We start from the raw sequence: 21,200 nt of genomic DNA, 5'->3' as shown, positions 1-21,200 counted from the left end.
TTGGGATCAACAGTTCAGAGTAATGGCGAGTGTGGAAGAGAGGTGAAGAGAGTACAGGCAGGGTGGAGTGGGTGGAGAAGAGTGTCAGGAGTGATTTGTGACAGATGAGTACCAGTAAGAGTGAAAGGAAAGGTCTACAAGAGGGTAGTGAGACCAGCTATGTTATATGGGTTGGAGACAATGGCACTGATAAAAAGGCAGGAGTCAGAGCTGGATGTGGCAGAGTTAAAGATGTTAAGATTTGCACTGGGTGTGGCAAGGGTAGACAGGATTAGGAATAAGCATATTAGAGGGTCAGCCCAGGTTGGACGGTTTGGAGACAAAGCCAGAGAAGCGAGATTGCATTGGTTTGGACATGTGCTGAGGAGGGATGCTGGGTACATTGGGAAAAGGATGCTAAGGATGAAGCTGCCAGGTAAGAGGAAAAGAGGAAGGCCTAAGATAAGGTATATGGATGTGGTGAGAGGACACGCAAGTGGTTGGTTTGACAGAGCAAGATGCAGAGGACAGGAAGAAATGGAAATAGATGATCCACTGTGGCAACCCCTAATGGGAACAGCCAAAAGAAAAAGATTGGGATAGTTTCTCTGAAACTTTGGCACAGGGGAAACAAACATTTTTCAAGCTGTATAACCCCTTGCCTTTTAACTGCAGGGACTTGAACAAATCCACAGCAGCAATACCAAACAAAATGTGTTGTCCAGAAGAGCATCCATTAACTTGACCTTAATATCATCAGGTAGAAGTTGAAGCCATAGCCAGGAATACCTCCTCAACCCAGAGTCAAAAGCAGCAGTTCCAGAAGCAGCATTTACTGCATCATAACTACATTTAATGGAAAGACAAGCTACCTGCAAAGAAGTCCCTAAACACAGACAAGGCAGAAGTCTTTCTCCCAGAATCAGGAAGTCAGAAATAACCTGGCAAGCCTAAGAAAGAAGAGCCAAACTATATCTGGTCATACGAGTCTGATAATTAACAGCCCAAAAGACTAGGGTAGCTGAAATGTAAGCTTTTCTACCCACCCTTTCCATAGTCCTGCTGTCCTTATCAGAAGGAAGAAGTTTGGTAGAAGGCTTGTCAGATGTCACAGAGACCACTGAAGGGTCAGCAGATGAACACTTACAAAAGAATTTGCAGTCATCAGGCACTTTATAAAACCAATCAGGTTTTTTTAGGAGCAGGGGGCTAAGATGCAGAAAAAAAGACATCCAATAAAGCAGCCAAAACAGGAAGTGCAGCAGAGGGTCAATGAAACTCCATTTGAAGGAGCTCTTAATACCTTCTCTGAACTTCAGACACTTGAACACAATCCCATTTAAAGAATTCCATCATCCTGACAATGGTATCCCCAAAGGAAATCTCCTCAAAAGGGATTCAGGACTAGCAGACTCTTCTTCCTCAGAGCCATAATCCAAAGGGGAAGGGTGAGGGTGAGGGTCCTTAGTAGCAGGAGAGATGCGTTTTGTCTTTTGCTTCTTTAATGGGATATCCTACTTATAAAAACTTGGAAGGGTCTGACATTGGCCTACACACAAGTACTGTAGTCAGGACTTCTTCCCTCACCAGAATCTGAGGAACCCCCTAGGCCCTATCTGAGGAACCCCCTAGGCCCTATGGTGATAATCTCCCACGATTCCTCCTGAACATCCAAAGTGGACATTTGCAAGGTCTCTAAGGGCATATGAGAAGCCAGATCCATCCCAGCCTCCAAACCGGTCACAGCAGAGAAATCTAGCATAAGAGCCGGATGATCATCCTGGCTTTCAACAGCCTCAAGAGATATGTTCAGCGGAAGCGGCACGACCAAAGAATCTGACCTGACTGTTTTGGCCTTCTTCAAAGATGGCTGACCCTCAGACTGGGAAGTACCCTCCATAGCATCTTTCGCTAAAAGCTGCAGATGCTGGTTCTTAAGACAGATAGCTAGGGATGAAAGACAACTATGCAAGGTCTTTGGAACAAAAGCCTGACAAACAGCACAGGATGTATGGTCGTGAGACATACCTAAACAAAACAAGCACTGCATTTACCCTTTCTGGCTTATCAGTGGGAGTGGTAAGCAATAAGTAGCCTATCAACCACAAGAGGAGTGGTTTTAGGCCCAGAAATTGTAGTTTACTGGCTGCTTGGGCAGTTTTTCCGTCTCTTTCAACTTTCTGGTTTAAAAGCCCATGTTCACATGGGTTTGTGCTTATTTAAGCTCCACGGATCCAGTTTTTGCATCCTGCAGACTAGGACTGTTTTGTAAGTTTGAGCCCCCCAGACCTTTTGGTGTTGGAAGGAAGCCTTCTAGCTTATTAGTGGAAGTGGTAAGCACTAAGAAGCCTATCTACCACAAGAGGAGTGGTTTCTGGCCCAGACATTGTAGTTTATTGGCAGTTTGGACAGTTTTTTCGTTTCTTTCAACTTTCTAGTTTAAAAGCTAGTGTTTACGTGGGTTTGCACTTGTTTAAACTCTGCGGATCCAGTTTTGGCATCTTGCAGACTACAGGAGCAACAGGAAGGAGAAAAGGGATACTCTAAGAGCCTCCATTTTGATTTTTTCATAATTTACTGCTCTCTGTACTTGTTTTTTGTTGTTTTTTAATCTGCATTTCTTTAAATTGCATTTGCCTTAATACTGCTACACACTCAAGTGTGCTAGTTTGAACTGCATTTAAAGTGTTTTTGCTACTGTTCTAACTGCTTTTCTGCAAAAAAAAAAAAAAAAAAATTCTAAGCTTGTCTAGTTCAGATACTGATTTGCTGTATCCAGCACTGTTTTGTAAGTTTCTGAGCACCCCAGACCTTTCTGTGTTGGTGGGAAGCCTTCTAGCTTATCAGTGGGAGTGGTAAGCACTAGGTAGCCTATCTACCACAAGAGGAGTGGTTTCTGGTCCAGAAATTGTAGTTAATTGGCTGTTTGGGCATTTGTTTCCTTCCCTTTCAACTTTCTAGTTTAAAAGCCCATGTTTGCACAGCGGCGCTCTGCTGATGTAACTATCACCGTTGCCAGAAAGTCTGCTCTTCAATTTTTTCACCTTAAAACATGCTTGTTCTTTTATTTCTCGCACTTCAATTAGCATAATCGGCTAGCACTTTAACAGCCTTTTGTAGCATTTATTGTAGCACACTTAGGTGCTATCAGCATTAGCTGTTCCTACGCAGTAACAGCGCCAGTACTTATTAGTTTATAACCACCCCTCCTGGTATGATTGTAGGGCAATGTTATGTGCTTTCTCCTGCTACCCTGGTACACTTGGGCATTCTGAGACAGTGTGGCAACTGTCTAATATACACAGACAACCCTCTCCTCTTACCTCCCAACACTCATACCTGTGAGAGATGCACTTATATCACTAAACTGGAAACACTGCACGGTCCAACCAAGACTGGACTAGCTGGTCAAGAGGAGAAGGTCAACACCTGAAACTCACTACACAGAACACACAGACCTCCAAATCACCAACCATCACAACCACACATAGAAACACAAACCATACACCCACTTTTGTGAAGGCTCTCAATAAAAATTTACCCAAACAGAGACCCCCCCCCCCCCCGAGACAGAAACGCACTCGACAACCACAACACATTTTATTATGTCCATGCATTGAGACTTGTATATACAATGTATATTGTGCTTTTTCTTGTATGTACTATTAATGTTATCGTAGAGCTTTTCTCCCCGGGCCTCTACTGAAAATGGGCTCACCCAGGCCCAGTAGACTTTCCCGGTTAACAAATGCAATAAATAAATAATAAATAACCACACCATGAACCCCAGCACACACAGCTCACCACCACAGTGTGCCCCTCAACCCAAGTCCTTAAAGCAAAACACTTTGGCCAATGTACTAATCATAGGGGACTCAACTGTGAGGCACACTGATGTCCCACTCACTATGTTGAGCAAGAAGGTGGTGACAGTAGTTGTCTATCAGGTGCCAGGATCCACCACATAACACACGCATTTAGGTCACTCCACAAGAAGTACAAATATGACTCCGTCATTGTCCATGTGGGTGTGAATGACCCGAGACGTACCTCCCTGGACTACATGAAAAGAGATGTGATGAACTCTCGGATTATGTGGCCCAGGCAGGTATGACCCTAGCCCCGAGGAGCATTCTATCGTCACCCAGAATGATACTACAGTACAAGTATAAAATTATAGACTTCAACAATTGGCTAAGCATCTGGTGTCATTCTAAGGGGATCCCAGTATCTGTCTGCCTGGGATGACACGATTGACAGACCTCGATGCTTTGCCAGAGACGGCCTGCATCTGTCACCCTTGGGATTTTGGGTACTGGCTATGGCTTTTGCCACCGCTATAGTGCCTTTTTTAAGCAGTGTTCCAAAGACCAAAATGCCACCGTAACAGCTACAAACAAATGCAATCTGAGGGTCAAGCTGCTCAATGCTAGAAGTCTAAATCTCAAGATGAACTCACTTGAAGCTCTCCTCAAAATGGGGAATGACATCTGTGCTCTAACAGAGACCTGGTTTAAAGAGTCAGAAAGCACCCCTGTGTTCCCAGGCTACAACTCATTCCATAACTTTCGGCCCCAGAATACGTCCGGAAGCTCCAAAGCGGTGGTGTCTCCATATTCTTAAAGGATACACACACCTCTAGATTGGTAGCCCAGCATAATGCATCCGAGATACCACAGGTACAACTAACACAGGGTAAGACGGCGATACAAGTGATAGCCTGCTACAGAACCCCAAACATGTACCCAGACTCTCACTCACTTTCTAAGCACCCTGGAATCTACCAAGGTCCAACCCGATACTCTCATACTGGGTGACTTCAACTACTCTACAATCAACTGGGAAAATTATTCAAGTATCAATGTACAGGCCCAATGCTTTCTGGAATTTATCAATTCCAATGCCCTGGACCAGCTCATTCTGACCCCCTCTAGGGGAAGCAACATCCTCGAGCTGGTTATCACCACCATGGGAGACCACTGCTCCACACCTACAGTCAATTCCTCCCTGGTTAAATCTGACCACAAACTGATCACCATGGAAATCTCCATCTCACTTTACCCCTCCCCAAGGTGACCACCCTGAAAAATTTCTATAAAGCCGACTTTGGGCTCCTAAAAACAAACAGAGGTGGTTAACTTCTCTGCACCCATGCCAATGGAAAATAGCGGCATGACTGCCGAATCATACACCAATGCACTGTATAAGCATATACACAAATGCATGGACCTTGCCATACCAAACAGAACTAAGATGCTCTCCTCCAAAAAAAGGAAGCCAATCTGGTGGTCCCTAGCCATCAATAAACTCTACAACAGAAGGAAGAAATCTTGCAGAAAAAAATGAAGTCACAGACTGGAAAACCTTCCTTATAAGTCTCAACAAAAAGCTGAGATCACTTATCAAATCCTCTAAAACCAGCTGTGAAGGCAGAATTGCGGCTGACTCCAAAAACCACAAAGCCTTCTACAGCTATATCAAAGGCAATACCCAGATTTGCTAAGTTATTGCACAATGTCACCTCCTATACTGAGTCAACAGATATAGCCAACATATTGGCAGACAGTTTCAATGCCAACTTTACCCTCCCCCAAAGGCCCTATCACAATACCAGAAGAAAGCCTAGTACCCACCATTTCTGCGGCACAGGCAAAAGCTGCATTGTCCAAAGCCAAGAATACAGCATCTATGGGACCTGATAATATCCCTGGCTGCGTACTACATGAGCTACAAAATGAACTGGCACCACATCTGTGTGCCCTGTTCAATCACAGCCTTACCTCAGGCTATGTTCCTAACGAATAACGCACTGCTACAGTCATCTCGCCTCATAAAGGGGGAGCAACTACAGACCCTGGGAACTATCGCCCCATTAGCCTGACAAGTCTGGTATGCAAAGCTATGGAGTGCATCATCGTGGACCTGCTTAAAAGAGATATAGGCAATCTCCAAACTCTTGACCCCACACAGTTTGGCTTTGTCCAGGGGAGATCCTGCCTGCTGAACCTGGTTGACTTCTTCGAGGCAGTCACCACGGCTGTGGATGAGGGTAAGGCAGTGCATGCGGCCTACCTTGACCTGGCCAAGGCCTTTGACACCATTCTCCACTCGGGTATCATTGATAAACTCACCAAACTAGGCATCAATCCTTACATCGCTAGGTGGGTTGCAAACTGGCTCACAGATAGGACCCACATAGTGAAAGTTGCAGATTCCAAATCAGACAGTCAAATCAGTCATGAGTGGAGTCCCACAGTGTTTGGTCTTGGGCCCTCTCCTGTTTGGCATCTACTTCTCAGAAGTCCAGGCCAACACAGGATGACTCTGGCTGACCAAGTTGGCCTGAAGCTTAACACCAAAAAATGGGTTATCACCCCCTTTGGAAAAAAACTTGGTTCCCACGAATAATCACATAGATAGGAGCTCACTTGAACACTGAAGGGGCCATAAGAGATCTGGGCATCCAGGTCGACAGCCACCTCACCTTCAACCACCACACTGCCACTGTGGTCAGAAAGTCCTTCTATGTGGCACATGTTACAACCAAAGGTTTCGCATCCAGGAAGAAAGAGGTCATCATCCCTCATTAGGCCAATCATTGCATATAACCCCCTTTTGGTGACCAGACAACTACAGCAGCTGGAGAGGCCACAAAAGTACCTCCCAAAAAGGATCCTAATCCTTAAACTCATGGCCTACATGGACAGACTAAGAAACTTCAGCTGTTCTCAGTCTCATCGTCTACTCAGAGGTGATCTCTGCTCGACTTACAAAGCCATGTCTGACCCAGCCCTACTTGAAATGCTACACCTAAAGAAAACCCAACCCCCCCCCCGCACCACACGCTCCAGAGATCATTACCACAATTAATAGGAACATGCTGGAGGGACAGGTTCATCTCCCAAAGACTGCCCATACTCTGGAATAAGCTTCCCATTCATGTCAAGCAGAGCACTTTGCTGGCCTTCTTCAAGAGAACTCCTGACGAGTGGATGGGTAACAAAGTTCACTCCAGGGATCATTCTAGTTGCCCTACTGGATATGGGCATTATGAACTAACATCAGGTGGCACGGTGCCTGGGCAATTTGTTTTTGGGCTAGGCTTGTAAAGGCTCCAGGGCCATTAGCCTAGTACACACCTATGAACCTATGAAACCTCACAACAACACAAATCCAAAAGAAAAGGATAAGCAAAAAAAAAACCCAATGGGGCACTTATCTGAAACTGCTATGTAAACCAGCAAATGACTCGAACGATCAGACTGTCAAAGATGGCGTTTGGACTGGTGGCGGAGACGTTCTGAGAATCATGCATCCAGAGTGTCACCTTTACACCCTATGCCTAGTGCTAGGAGCATACGTGTGATAAACGGCATATCTTTAACCTAAAGGCTTTGGTATATTGGCCAGATGTCGGGACGCTCTTGGCAGGGGATCCCTCATGTTAAGAATACTGCAACAGTGAAACAGAAGGACGTATTATAATAAATATGATTACGTTAAGTAATAGGGTAGGGGCCTCAAACAAAAATGAATAGAATGGCCACCAAGACTAAGAGCCATTTGAAAAAAATTACCAAAGATGTTAAATTCTATTGTGAAATTACAACAAAACTGCACACTGAATGGCAAAACATAGTTCATTTTTTTCACCGAGTTCTAAAATACCGCAAAGACTAGCATTGGCTATTTTTGCACATATACTGTATCCCAGTGGAATGTGTTGCTTCTGAAAGGTATGCCCCCCTTTGACTGCAAAGTCACAAATACCGGCCATGCTAATGCACGTCAAATTGCTACTCTAAAACACATAAATTAACGTATGCTTTGGGGGGGGGGGCAAGTAACAATCATGCAAATGCCCTTTGCGCACAGCCTGCTATCCCCCCCCCCAAAAAAAAAACAAAACAAAAAAACAGCCAGGTTATATATGGAGTCAATCTTGCATTTGTTTACTCTAGCCGTCATGCTTGCAGCTCTGATGCATTTCGTTTAACCACTTACTGCAGAATGATGGGCTTAATTCACAAATTTGCCTTAAACAACTGCTTAAACTGCAAGGACATGTTTATCTTGCTATGAAAGAGTCCCTTAAATCAGACTAATCAGCACCCTATCTTACAAGCCTGGTGACAGAGACAGGGAGGACTAGTACTCAATCTTCGCTTTTCATACTGAATTCCAGTATGCACTCAACAGTCGTGCCTCTTCACATTACTTACTCACCTTGTTTTGCTTTTCTCACCAGAATGCATCATGAAATATAACTTCCCAACATTACATGTCTACTTACAATGGCAAAAGGCATTAACCAAAATATACTCTACTGGAGCATTTCAGAGAAGTTTCTCAGTGTGACCAAGAAGCAAAGTTTCTCAGAGCGACCAGGAAGCACAACTACTTGCTTCCATCTTCACCAATGGATTTCAATCTCTTCAACAGCCATGGCTACAAAGAGGAAAGGCCAGCTATAAATAATACTTCATTAGAAACTCCACTTTCCTTTCCTGGAGCCCCACAAAGACAAAGACAGACTCCTGTACCAACCAATACTGTCAGACAGAATCAGAAGTCAGGAAACCCAAGAAAAAGGACTTTAAGGACTAAAGAAAACCTAAAATACACACACAAAATAAAATAGGAGTAAGAACACTAAACTTGTCTAGTTAAGGGTCAAATGCCAAACACACACAAAAGGGGTAACACATACTTTTATAAAATTGCACAAAAAATGAATGCATAGCACAGCAAATAAGATCACAGATAATATAACAATGTTAATAATACAGAACTATACCAAACACAACACATGTGTGACCATGGATAATGTACTATGAATAGGGGGTCTTGTTTAATCATCTAATTACCTAGCACTTGCCTATGACCTATCAATGTGTGAGCAAATTTATTCTGTATGCATGTGTATATGCACACATGCGCAGACACACACACACACACACTAATGCCAAGTAACAAAATCATAGGACTGGTTTGAAAGATCAGTTCATGGCAGGAAAATTTCTGAAATGTTTAGGCACAAAGGTCTGAAAAAATCTGCCTGACAGTGTGATTTTATCCCCTGCCCCAGGTTTCTCATACACCTCAGAGGGGTATATGAGAGGAGATCCTTACTTAGCACTGAGGATCTGTCTGGCAGGAACAAGGTACCAAAAAAGCAGGTCTCCTCATGACTGAGCCCCACAGGTGCTTGCCTTCAATGATGTTAGTACCTTATCATAACTACATTTCTAAGACTGCTTAACACCTTGGAATGATGCATCACATAAAAGGCAAGCAACTCTTGCCTCAGGTCTTCATTTTCAATTCCCTCAGCCTTAGTCCTTAAGGTTTGCTGAACAGAAAATATGTTGCACTGGCAAAAACCCGGAGGGAAAAGGTCGCAGCAATATAAAACTTTTTAACAACTCTACCAAGGGTTCTGTTCTCCCAGTCATTTGGGATATGGTTCTTGTTAGGAGAACACAATACAACTCTTTTGCTATGGTCCAGTAACACCACACCTGGCTCAGCTAACAGGTACCTATACAGGTACAGATGGATATCCTTGATCCTGTAAAAAAAGATGACCAGGTTCCAATGATGTATTTTGAAACATCTTTCATGTCATCTATCACTAGCTAGTGGATTAGGCCCAGAAGACCCAGGTAGCTCTGCAGGGCGTCAGAGTACTCAGATTCCCACTGGAAAGTTTCTTTTGTTTCCATCATTCTATGAGGGATATGTACAAAGGAAAAGCCCTCTGATACAGAAGCAGAGGACAGGGTGCCTTTAAAGCCAGAATTCAGTTTCTCTGCTGATGGAAACTTCCCCACATAAGCCAGTTCATCACCTTCCGAGCTAATGGAGTTAACTTCTCTGGGGAAGAACCAGTTTTTGCTTTTTTTTGAAGGGGCTCCAGACACCAATGCATTTTCAGCTTGGAGTTCTTGGACCTGACATGAAACCTTTGGCTAAATGGAGGGGGATAGTTTGAGGCACTACCTGGCTAAGACTGAATCAATATTTGTTGTACCAGTATAACTTTGGATGTTTTGTCTCTCTCATGATCGAAAGCAACTACCTTTGAGGACTTTGGTCACAGGCAGGGAACAGAGACTTCAGTACATATGCTAGGAACCTCCTCAGACTTGGATCCTGTTATCCCCTTCTGAAATTATAATGTGTGCCTCCGCTGCCAGAGTCTTTGACTGATGGAGGATCCTTAGGTAGGAGAGGAAATGCAGAAGGTATGGGTGCTTACGAAGTGATGAAATTGTAATGTGTTCATCCGCTGCAAGACTGTCTTTGATGGAGGATCCTTGGGTAGGAGAGGTATGGGTGCCTACAAAGTGGTCACTCTGCAGGCCATTGCTCAGAAAGACTGAAATATGATGCTGTGAAAGTTCCTCATCTTGCATGCTGTCACTACACTTTGGGTGGGAAGCCCACGTTGCGAGTTACTTCATTGGTTTTCACAAGTTTCTCTTTTCTTTGAGTTTTTTTTTTTTTTTTTTGCAGGGCAGGACTCCTGGATGTCTTGGCAGCTCAAAGCTTAGGCATGTGCCACTCTTCTGGAAGAAGACTACCAGATTTCTGATGTTGTCACCATTGGGGTGAATGATGCACAGTGCATACAGGAGTTTATATTATGCTCTGCGCCAAAGTAAAGCACAAACTTGTTATGGAAATGCTTGCGTGAATTGAGATTTACAAACGCAGAACTAATGACCTTAACAACAAGTTCAGAACTATAATCAGACATTAGCTAAATAACATCCAAACAGTACAAAAAAAGAGGTCCCTATGAGATATTTGACTTTTTGGAAGAAGGCTAACTTATACACTATGACGACTGCAACAGTGACTATTGCCATGCACATTTTGCGATACATCAAGGTTAGGATATGTTAATGGGTTTACGATACGTTAACAGACAGGGTTATGCACCCACTTTTTTCATCAACAAATATAGACAACTTCCTGAAACAAATGCAAAGACAAGCGAAAGAAACAACTAACACATGAAATACTCAACTCTGTGAGTGACCACACCTCCTAAACACAGATTTAGGAAATGCCAGTGGGTTGCAGTCCAAAACAAAGAAACAGAAGGAGAGACCTGATGATTCTTTCAACTGTTAAGAGAATACTCCTCCATAGGAAAACTGTTAAAGGTATCCTCTGAAAAGAAGAATTACTTGTAATCAAGCTTCTATATAGCCTTCAAGCTTTTTTTTTTTTTTTAAACCATGTGCTGGTTTATACAAGTGAATCGAGAAAAGAAAGTTGTCTATATGGGTCCCAGCAAAATTAAAATTTTAAATTTCTGTGCTACACAAAAAACACATAGAAAAGCTACATTCAATACTCTCCTCTGAATCATTTTGGAAAAAAAAAAAAGCGGCAGATGAGCATAACCACTATTAATTTACATCAGGATGTTCAACTGTGCAAGAATGCACATACACTTTTGTGTTGTGGCAGTTAAGAAAAAAGGCAAAGTTGAATTCCATAATATAGTCAAGTGAAATTAAATTATTTCAACAAATTCCCTTACATTCTGGAGTGTGCTGGTGCATTTACAAAAATATTTAATAGGAAAACAAGTTTGTTACCTTTAAAGTGAAGTGAATCAGCTGATATATTAATGTCACAATTTAGACTACCTCTTAAAATGTGTAGGCTCTATGTTTGAAAAATAATGCTAGACTTAACTGACTAAAAGCGCTCTAAGTGTACTCTTGCTCTGCTTGAGGCAGTTTGGGTGCCTGGTGTGTAGGTGTGAGAGAGACTCCTACAGCTAATTTATTTGGGTAAAGTGTTAAAAACAGTTCTTGAAGTACTGAGTGACTACTACTGAAGCCAAAAACTAAATTCACAGCTGTTTAGTGTGGGTATGGCAATCTGTGTTCAGTCATACTGCATATATTACTCTTCATGCGGTATCTTTCTTTGAGTTGCAAACTTAAATTCAGCATCAGTATTAACATATACTTTACAGTAAGAACAACATTCTAAAATATTCACGTCTAATGGAAAAGGAGCATCAGTAATTCTAGAGAACTTTGACATACTTAACAGCAAAATGGACTTTTTTTTTTGTTTTTGCAGACATTTGATCATAAAAGTAGATGTTCCCTACCGGAATTGGTGCTAATGTAGGCTCTTCCCCATTGGTGTCATCCTGATCTTCATTTACCCTCAAAGGATGGTGCCTATGATGAAACATGGGGTAGTAGTCCATTTCATCCCGATAATGATACGGAATATAAAGAGGTGCTGGAGTGGGTTTTTCGCGGACCTAAAACCGCATAGGAAGATAACACCCATAAGAATTGCAGGCTAAAATCTATTGTACCCAGTTTTGAAAGTCCACTCCCACCCCCAAGCGACCTGCACACCACACAGAATGGTGATACAAAATCTGTGACAAGGGTCTCGAGTCATGCATAATTCCTGCCACAGGTTTTGCTCCTTGCCAATCAGTCATCCCATTCTTAGATTTCAAGCCTGCAATGTTGAGCGAAACCCTGAAGGTGCACACCTTAGCAGGGCCATCAAGCAGTTTTTTCTCAGTTTCTGAAGCACTACTGTGACAGAAGTCTCTGGGTCAAACTACAAGCAGTCATTTACACCAAACCTGGAGCATTACTGATAACAAACCATAAATAACTGCATTATTCCAGTACCATCAGAATCCCATTACTCATACGTACAATGGCTACAAGTCAGACATTCACAGGTATCTTGAGTTCACATCTGGTGCAGATGCCACAATTCCTCAAAATACCCACAACATGCACGTTGTCCGTCTTCACTGTCCAGAATGCAGTCCTTGGCTAAACAAACATTCTTCCTCTTCAGAAAGAAAGGTAACAGTCCTCAGTCAACAGCATACTTGTCCCACGTGACTGAGTGCATACAGCACTGGTACAGCTGGATTATCTGTATTAGCTCTTGCAACTAACATTTAAAGAAACAAGATGGTGGGGGTGGTACCAGTGTTGCTAAGACTTCACAATAGATGATTACTGCAAAGTCTCCATTCAGAGTTTTTCTGCATCTCTTCTCTCCACATCTACTATCTCACTAAATGTCAAAAAAAAAGAAAAAAAAAAATCACTTGTCACTACATCAGTAGGACTGTTACAAAGTTCACCTCCACCCAGCAGTTATTTATCCAGGAGTGCTAACTCTCTGGAATGCTTTTATTCTGAGCTGTTCTTGACACCCAAGTATGTTCTTCAAGCTCACCCATTAGTTCATGATTCTGATGTGCAGGCAATGATGTAAGTTACACTTGCTGGTCAGGTAAATAAATTTAAACTACATAAGATCACTAGAATTATAGTTTCAGATAAATTTTCGCAAACACTATAAATAGGCATTCTACAATTCTCCATTAACACTCTGGTATCACCTATTTCATGAAAAGAATTAAACTGCCACAGTGCTGAAATGCGGTTATTTAGTTTATGATGTAACACACGATATATGTTGGTACAAATGAGCTACACCTTAGTAGGCTGATTCTAAAGACTTCTACCTGAAAACCAAGCAACTCATTTAACCACACCAAAATTATGGCCACCCACAAAAATAAAACTCGTGTACAGTGTTCTACCCAGGTAAAAATACTGAGAAAATTAATGTACTCTTCCTGTAGACTTCAAGGAAAGAGAGACACCTACAAATAGTGAACTAAGTAGCCCGCTGCTGAAGCCACAAGGTTTACAGGATTATCTCCCCATGCCAACATGCAGTTAGAATAGGATATTGCATCTGGAAAACTAGTTTGCTGTTTATGCCACTTGCCATTTAGTGCATGCTGCAAATGACAATAGACACTTCAGTCAATAGCTACAAGACTGCTTTTACTGTTTAAAACGAATGCCATTACAGATGCAAAGCAAAGACTGTACGGCCAAGTCTGTGAAATGAAGCTAGTAATATACATCAAAAAACTAATCAGTGACTTCTGGTATGCTACTAGCAGGGTAAGATGCGTGGTCTATGTGCTCTGCCAGTGCACACCAAAATAAATGACTGCAACACAGAAGCAGCTTCACAATGTGTAGCAGGACCATCATCCCCAGAATGAGTATGATGTGCCAAAAATAAAATTGTGGGTGTAAAAGAAAACTATGCCAGCTTAAGAAAGTGACAGATATAGTCAATGAACATTCAGACATACTTCAAAAGCCCTGTAAACGAAAATTAAGTATTAAAAGCAAAAGTAGTGGTTGCAAAGGACATTGTACATTAAACACATTATATTGTTTGAATGATTTTGTGGTAGAAGTAATTAACTTCTACTAGTTTTTGGAGTTTGTGAAAATCGCCCATCCCCCCAGGCACAGTAGAATAATATGCTCATAAATGCATCAAAAACTAAGCATATGACATTTGGGAAACAAAGTTATTAAATAAGATGTATAAAAGATTTACAAAGTCTACAAACTCAGAAGTGGCGAAGCCATTGTTTGTTAGTTGCATCAGATCCAAAATCTGAATATGGAATAACAATATACGGAAACCTTATAAGAAAACGAGCATGAGCAAACTGGAAAGAGTACAGCAGAAATATACCAAGGGCATCCATGGATGTGAAAATTTAACTATGAAAGACTAAAATATCTGAACTTGTATAGTGTGTCTCAGAGATATCTAGGAGGGGATATTATTCATGTATTTATGGCATTTAGAAACAATTGCCTTTGGGAATGTTTGGGGTTATCAAAAAGAAGTAAAGAATCATCAGACAATCTAGATTGTATAGGAATGAGAAGTGTGCTAATAGGTTCTCTGGGAGAGTAGTTGATGTATGGAACAGACTGCCAAATTACATTAAAGCAAGTACTAGTTTAGATATTTTTAAGAACGTCCTGGACACTTATTACGGGAACAAGTATTTTGGTATATTTGTAAGCTAGAATGGCATTAATGCCTGTACTTGAAATATCTGTATGTATGGTCTCAAATATACAGTAAGCCGGGAAAAGCACTTAGATTTAGGAAATGTCAAATGTTTAGCTGGAAGTGCCTACATAAATATTTCTGCACTCCTAATAGACTGACCCATCCACTGTGTACTTTATCAAGTATATGCTGGTGCTGTACATAAAGGGCACAAAGTAACATCTTTTGGAGTTGCCCGAAATTAGCAGAACTTGGAGACAAGATGGATCAACTAATAAGGATAGCTGCTGCCCAAAAAATTGAATGTTGGCACTAAATATGTTTTTGCTTGGGTTATGGGATGAAACTGACCTACCTCAACACTTGCAAGAACTATTAGATGTAATAAAAATGGAACCAAGACAATTACAAAGAGATGGACACAAAAAGATCCCAGTGTTCAAAAAATTAAAAAGGTAATGGAGGCAATTAGAGAAACTGAAGAGGCGGCCATTAAAGATAACAGAACCAAGTTTGCACAAAAATGGTTGCCTTGGATAGATTTTTTGGAACAAACCTAAGACACCAAAAGATGCCGTCCTTTTGTATAGAAGATACAACTTGTAATGGGAAATGAATGCATAAGAAGATGCCCAAGTAGCCGCAGAGCAAATATCATCCAGAGAAACTCTGGACCAAAAGGCGGCTTAGCCATAGACCTAGCAGAATGCACCTTAAAATGACCTGGTGGAGATGATCCTTTGGTTGAATACGCCAGAAGTATGCACTGAGAGATCCAACGAGCAATGGTGACATTTGACACAGGTTTCCCTAAAAAGGGTTTACAGTAGGAAACAGAAAGCTGATAAGATTTGCACAAGGCCTTTGTTCTATGCAAATAAAAGCATAATTGTCTATGAACATCTAACAGGTGCAATTTATATTCTCCTTTATTTTGAAACTTTGGAAAGAAAACAGGGAGACTAATGACCTGATTAATGTTTGATTCAGAGTCCACTTTTGGAAAAGAGGAAGGATTAGTGTGTAATGACACCCTGTCTTTATGGAAGTTCATATAAGGAGACAATCAATAAGGCTTGAAGCTCCACACTCTTTTAGCTGATGTATTGGCAATCAGGAAGGCTGTTTTCCAATACAGGAACTGCAAATCCACTAAAGCAGCAGGTTCAAAGAGGGAAGAAACCAAGGCTTGAGGGACCAAACTAAAGTCCCAAGGAGGCATTGGATCCTTGACTGGTGGCTTAAGAAAAGTGCCCTTCAAAAAGGCTTTACAGAGCTTAGAAGAATCCAGGGAAGCTGTATTATCCCCTATGTGGGAGTTAGAAATAGCAGCCAGCTGAACTTTAACTGTAGAAAAGCTGGCATCCTGTTGAAATACATCTGCCAAAAACTCTAAAATAGCAGGTACCAAGAAAGTAAAAAGAGATGCCCAAATCAAAAAATGCTTACACTTCCTAGAATAAACCTTCCTAGTGGATGACTTATGAGCCACTACCAATATCTTCTTAACCGGAGAAGATAGGCCAGGAGTCCTAACTATCATGGGAACTGGAGCAGCCAAACTGTAAGCTTCAGGATGGCCAGATATGGTTGAGGAATCCTGAGGGATGTGAAATCAGATCCGGAAGGGGATCCAGTGTCCAGGGAGGACGCACTGCATGAGACCACAGAAAAGGGAACCATACTTGGGTGAAGCCAAAAGGGGGCAATAAAGATGACTGAGCTCCCCAGTTGTTGCGCTTTCTGAATGAACTTTGGGATCACGGGAAGTGGAGGATAAGCATAGAGAAGACCAGAGGGCCAAGCATAAACCAAAGTGTTTCTGGGGGACTCCCTCAGAGGGGGGTTCAGAGCAAAAAACTTGACAGACTTTGCATTTGAAGGAGAGATGAAGAGACTGCAGCAAGGCTGACCCCACTTTAAAAAGATTTGTTTTGCTACTGAAGGATTCAGAGACCACTCGTAAAGAATCTGAATAGACCTGCTGAGCCTGTCTGCTAGAATGCTGGACCTCCGCGGTGGAGTTTGCCCACTCCCACAATCTCATGGCTTTGCGACAAAGGGAATAAGATCTGGTTCTCCCTTTTGTTGATGTACCAGACTACCGACATGTCTGTCTGGATGGCAATCGTGCCTAGGGGAAGATAGCATAAAGAGCTTGCAATGCTAATAGCACCACCCTCATCTCCTGGACATTGATATGCAAATGGGTCTCCGGGGAAGACCACATGCCTTGGACTGTCCTTCCCAAGCAATGCCCCCCACACACACACCCGAGTAAGGAGGTGTCCATGGTCAACAGGGAAGGAAGAATAAACGGACAACTCCAAAGAAGGTCCGGGGATTGCATTCACCAGAGAAGAGAATCCCTGCAGGCTCGAGACAGACGCACAGCACAGGATGGGACAACAGTAGATCTAGAAAGGACTACTGGACTGCTACAGTCCCATTGAAGCACCTTCATCTGTAACCAAGCTGTGGGTAAGAGTGATCATGGCCACCATAGACCCAAACACCCGTAAGACAAATTCTGCTGGGGAGATTGGGCACGAAGGATGCACAAGACATGATGTTTGAGGGACTAAAGTCTGTCTGGTGTCAAAAAGACCCTGTTCTGAATGGTGTCTAACTGAACTCCAATGAAATCCAGAATTTGAACTGGTTCTAACAGGGACTTGTTGAGATTTATAGTGCTGCCCAGATTGTGGGCCGCCTGGATGAGGGAATCCCTTGCTTGGCAAAGTCGATGCCTGGAGGGGGTGAAAAGGAGCCAATCATCCAGGCAGGGGAAGACATGGAAGCCCTGCAGCCGTAGGTGAGCTGCTACCACTGCCATAACTTTGGTAAACACCCTGGGGGTTGTGGTGAGATCAAAGTGTAGCGCTCTGAACTGGTAATGACTGGCCCCTAGCTGGAAGTAGAGGAACTTCAGACAGCATCTGTCCATTTTGATGTGATGGTACTCATCCTAGAGGTCCACCCGAGCACATCCAGTCGTTTTCCTGCAGGAAGGGCAGGATAGATTCAAGTGTAACCATCTGGAATTTCGTATTGGCAACTGCCAGATTAAGGGTTGACATATCCAGGATCAGTCTTAAGTCCCCTGTCTTTTTTGGCACTAAAAAAAACCTAGAATAGATAGATGCCTAATCCAGACTGGTCAGGGGGGATGGACTGGATGACTTGCTTTATGTGCAGCTTAGAAATTTCCAGTGCTGCATCCTCCCTTTGCACAGGTGGAACGTTCGGGAGCTGTTTAAGAGGGTACGGTCTGTGTGTGAAGGGGACTGAATATCCTCTGGATATGATTTGCAACACCCAATGATAGTCTGTGATGGACTCCCAGGCTGTTGGGTGTAGCGAAAGTCGACAGAGATGAGCAGCCAGGGCAACCCTTCAGGACTGCTGCACGGACCTGTCCAGGAACAAATCCAGAGACCCTTGATTCCTCGAACCCCTTCTGCCACTAGTGCGGCGTCTGTTAAATCCCCCTCTGCTTCTGGGGGAGGACGAGTCCTGGGCATCCTGGGAATAACCTTGAGACTTCTAGAACTACATCTTTTTTGCCCCTTGTGGATTCCTGGAGAAGGATTGTTGAGGGGTTGAGAAGCGGATTCCAATGGCAGACAGTCTTCTTGTGCTCCTCGCTCTGGACCAGAGTGCCACATACAGTCTTTCCAAAGAGAGTGGAACAATTGTACGGGGCATTTGTAAAAGACACTTTGAACAGCTCCGAAAAGGTACAAAGTTGGAGCCAAGCATGAAGCCTGATGGCAATGCTTGCTCTGGCTGCTCTAGCGGTGCCCTCCGTAGCGTGAGATACAAGCCGCATAGAGGTTTTGGCAATGGAAGTGAGGGTGGCCATTTGAGAGGAGAAAACCTTCTTCTCCTATGCAGACATGGACCCTGGGGTAGACTCTGCGACCTCCTTCATTAAGTCTCTCTGAAGCCTAATGACGTGGCCATGTAGTTCAGCACACGTACAGAGAACTTTGCTGAAGTATAGACACATTTCCCAAAATGGTCCAAGGTCCTAGACTCTCAGTCCATCAAATGGACTGTGGAGCTCTCCTGTGCAAGCTCCTTCCTAGTGGCTGCTGCCACCATCATGGCATTGACAGGAGATCCTTTCGACCAGTGTGGTTTATCAGATGGGGGACTGAGGATCTTATCAGGGCATTTGGGGATAGGCTCCACCATGTCAGGCTCCTTCCACGCCCAAGATGCAACTAGATCCATCAAGGGATCCGTGGGAGGGGACACCCAGGATGTATAGGGTCCTGCACCAAACCCCTCCAGGAACACCAACTTGTCAGAGTTCGGCTTTTGGGCAGACCCCACCTCCCCGTACTGACAAAGGATCTCCATGATGTCTCCAAAGGAGACATCCTCTGGGAGTGAGCGGAGGGAACCCCCCCTTACTCCAAGTTGGTGTCCTCCATAAGGAACTCTGATGGGGAGTCTAAGTGCCTCCTTTTGCACGTGTGTTTTCGAGGAGCCTCCTCGGGGAGGGGGTCTCTGAGGAGGACTCGAAAACATTAAGCACTTCCTGCTGGGGAACTCTATGCGGCAGAGAGGTGGCAGGCTGTCCTTGATGGGCCAAGATGGCAGAATCCGGACCAGACAGAGGGACTCGGAGGACAAAATCATCAACGGTCTCAATGGAAATGAGAGGACCCTCTCCATGGTATCGAAAGTAGAAGGGGAACCCACCCCTGGAGCTGGGATCGAGACCGAGTCCATAATCCTCAATCAATGGAGAAGCCAGGGCCTAACCTCCAGGCGCCAAGACTTCAAGTGGACAGCTTGGCTCTGAAAAACACTGAGCCAACACCACGTCGGATCCCGCGTCAAGGGTAAGGCTCCAAGAGCCGTATGGAGCTGACCCGCTCAGGGCAATGGTCAGTGTCTAGGTACAGGGTACCATCGGTGCCTGTCCCTCGAAGCAGAGGGGCCTTTGACTCAGACTATGAAACCGGAGGTCGGATCGGAGAAGGAGTGATCGGGATGAAGGCCGATTGCATGCCCCCAACCCCGGAGGGGGACGGCGCAAGCAAGGCTCCCATCTGAATCTGTGTCTGGATGAATGTCCACATCATCCTGTCCACCTCTGCTTCAGAAAGGCTGTGGATGGACCTGGCAAAAGAGGCCACCAACACCAATCTAGAGAGGTGGTGAAAGGAAGCCAACACTGGGGAATGGACATGAGACACCTCCGGCTCTGGGGAGAAGCAGAGAGAACAGAGACGGGTGAGATTTTGCTGGTGGCTCGGCCGAGACTGCTTCCTCGCCTATCCCAGTCCCATTGATTGTGCTTCTCTCTGCCCTGGTCCTCTTGGTGGGAGGTTGAGTCCCAGAGGCCGGGGCAGAGGAAGGAGCAAAAAAACCTGAAGTGGAAGCTGGTGCTTCTGCAGTAGGAGGGAGAAGGCCCTTAAGAATGAGCTTATTCCTCCTGTAGATCAATGCGTGGGGATTGAACTCTACACAGATCGAGCAGGAGGAATTGAGGTGAGGTACACCTAAACAAACTACACACGGAGTTGACCATCTGCTGGTGAGACCTTATGGCCACACTCTGCACACTTTCTAACCCCAGGTTTGGGTGTCTCCACCATAGTAGATGGAGAGAGAGAAGCAACACACACACACAAGCACACACTCTCTCTCTCTAGCAAGGAGACAGAGAGGGGAAAAGCAGAGGGGAAAATATTTATTTTTTTTTACCTAAAGGACCGATGCCAGAGTGTGAGAAGTAGGAAAAAACAGAAAGGGAGTTACAAAGTACAGCTAAAAACCCAAGAAAACACTTAACAAAACTGCCTAGAGCATGGACCATGATGCTAGTGTTACACGCGGCAAACTAAATCTGAAGGGAGAAAGGAGGCAGGGGCATTATGGGTAGTGGAGGAGCTTGGAGCTCGGATCCAATGCTGGTAATAGGCGGCAGAGTCAGATCCGTCCGAGATCAGAGTCCCACATGTTGAAGACCAAATGAAAACAACTTCAGATCACTCATTTACTTTAGAAATGGGCAACTGTAACACAGAAGTGTTTAGCCCTTCTTGATATTAAACTAGTAAATATGAATTTCTTAAATGAGTGTTGAGGTTATCAATTGGATGCTTTAAAATTTTGATGACCTATGAAATTTTTTCAAGTTGACACTTACTGCTATAATGTGTATATATATATATATATATATATATATATATATATATATATATATATATATATATATATATATATATATATATATATGTGTGTGTGTGTGTGTGTGTGTGTATATATATATATATATATAT

At 43.5% G+C, this 21,200-nt stretch overlaps 1 protein-coding gene across 4 annotated transcripts in view; it reads right to left on the bottom strand.

Moving 5' to 3' along the window:
* The window catches only part of PRKCSH (protein kinase C substrate 80K-H), a 1,389,498-nt gene that overhangs the window by 440,494 nt on the left and 927,804 nt on the right, over positions 1-21,200 (bottom strand). For 3 of the 4 annotated variants that reach the window (XM_044084622.1, XM_044084620.1, XM_044084621.1), the window contains exon 11: positions 12,122-12,280. The exons of the other annotated variant lie outside the window; for it this stretch is intronic. In XM_044084622.1, coding sequence (XP_043940557.1) covers positions 12,122-12,280 — 159 coding nt within the window. The remainder of the gene's footprint in view (positions 1-12,121; positions 12,281-21,200) is intronic. 4 annotated transcript variants of the gene reach the window in all.

Source organism: Protopterus annectens, chromosome 9.part0 (genome assembly GCF_019279795.1).
Source record: "Protopterus annectens isolate FY-2018-M chromosome 9.part0, PAN1.0, whole genome shotgun sequence".
Taxonomy (NCBI): Eukaryota; Metazoa; Chordata; order Ceratodontiformes; family Protopteridae; genus Protopterus; species Protopterus annectens.
This window is presented reverse-complemented; position numbering and strand designations above follow the sequence as displayed.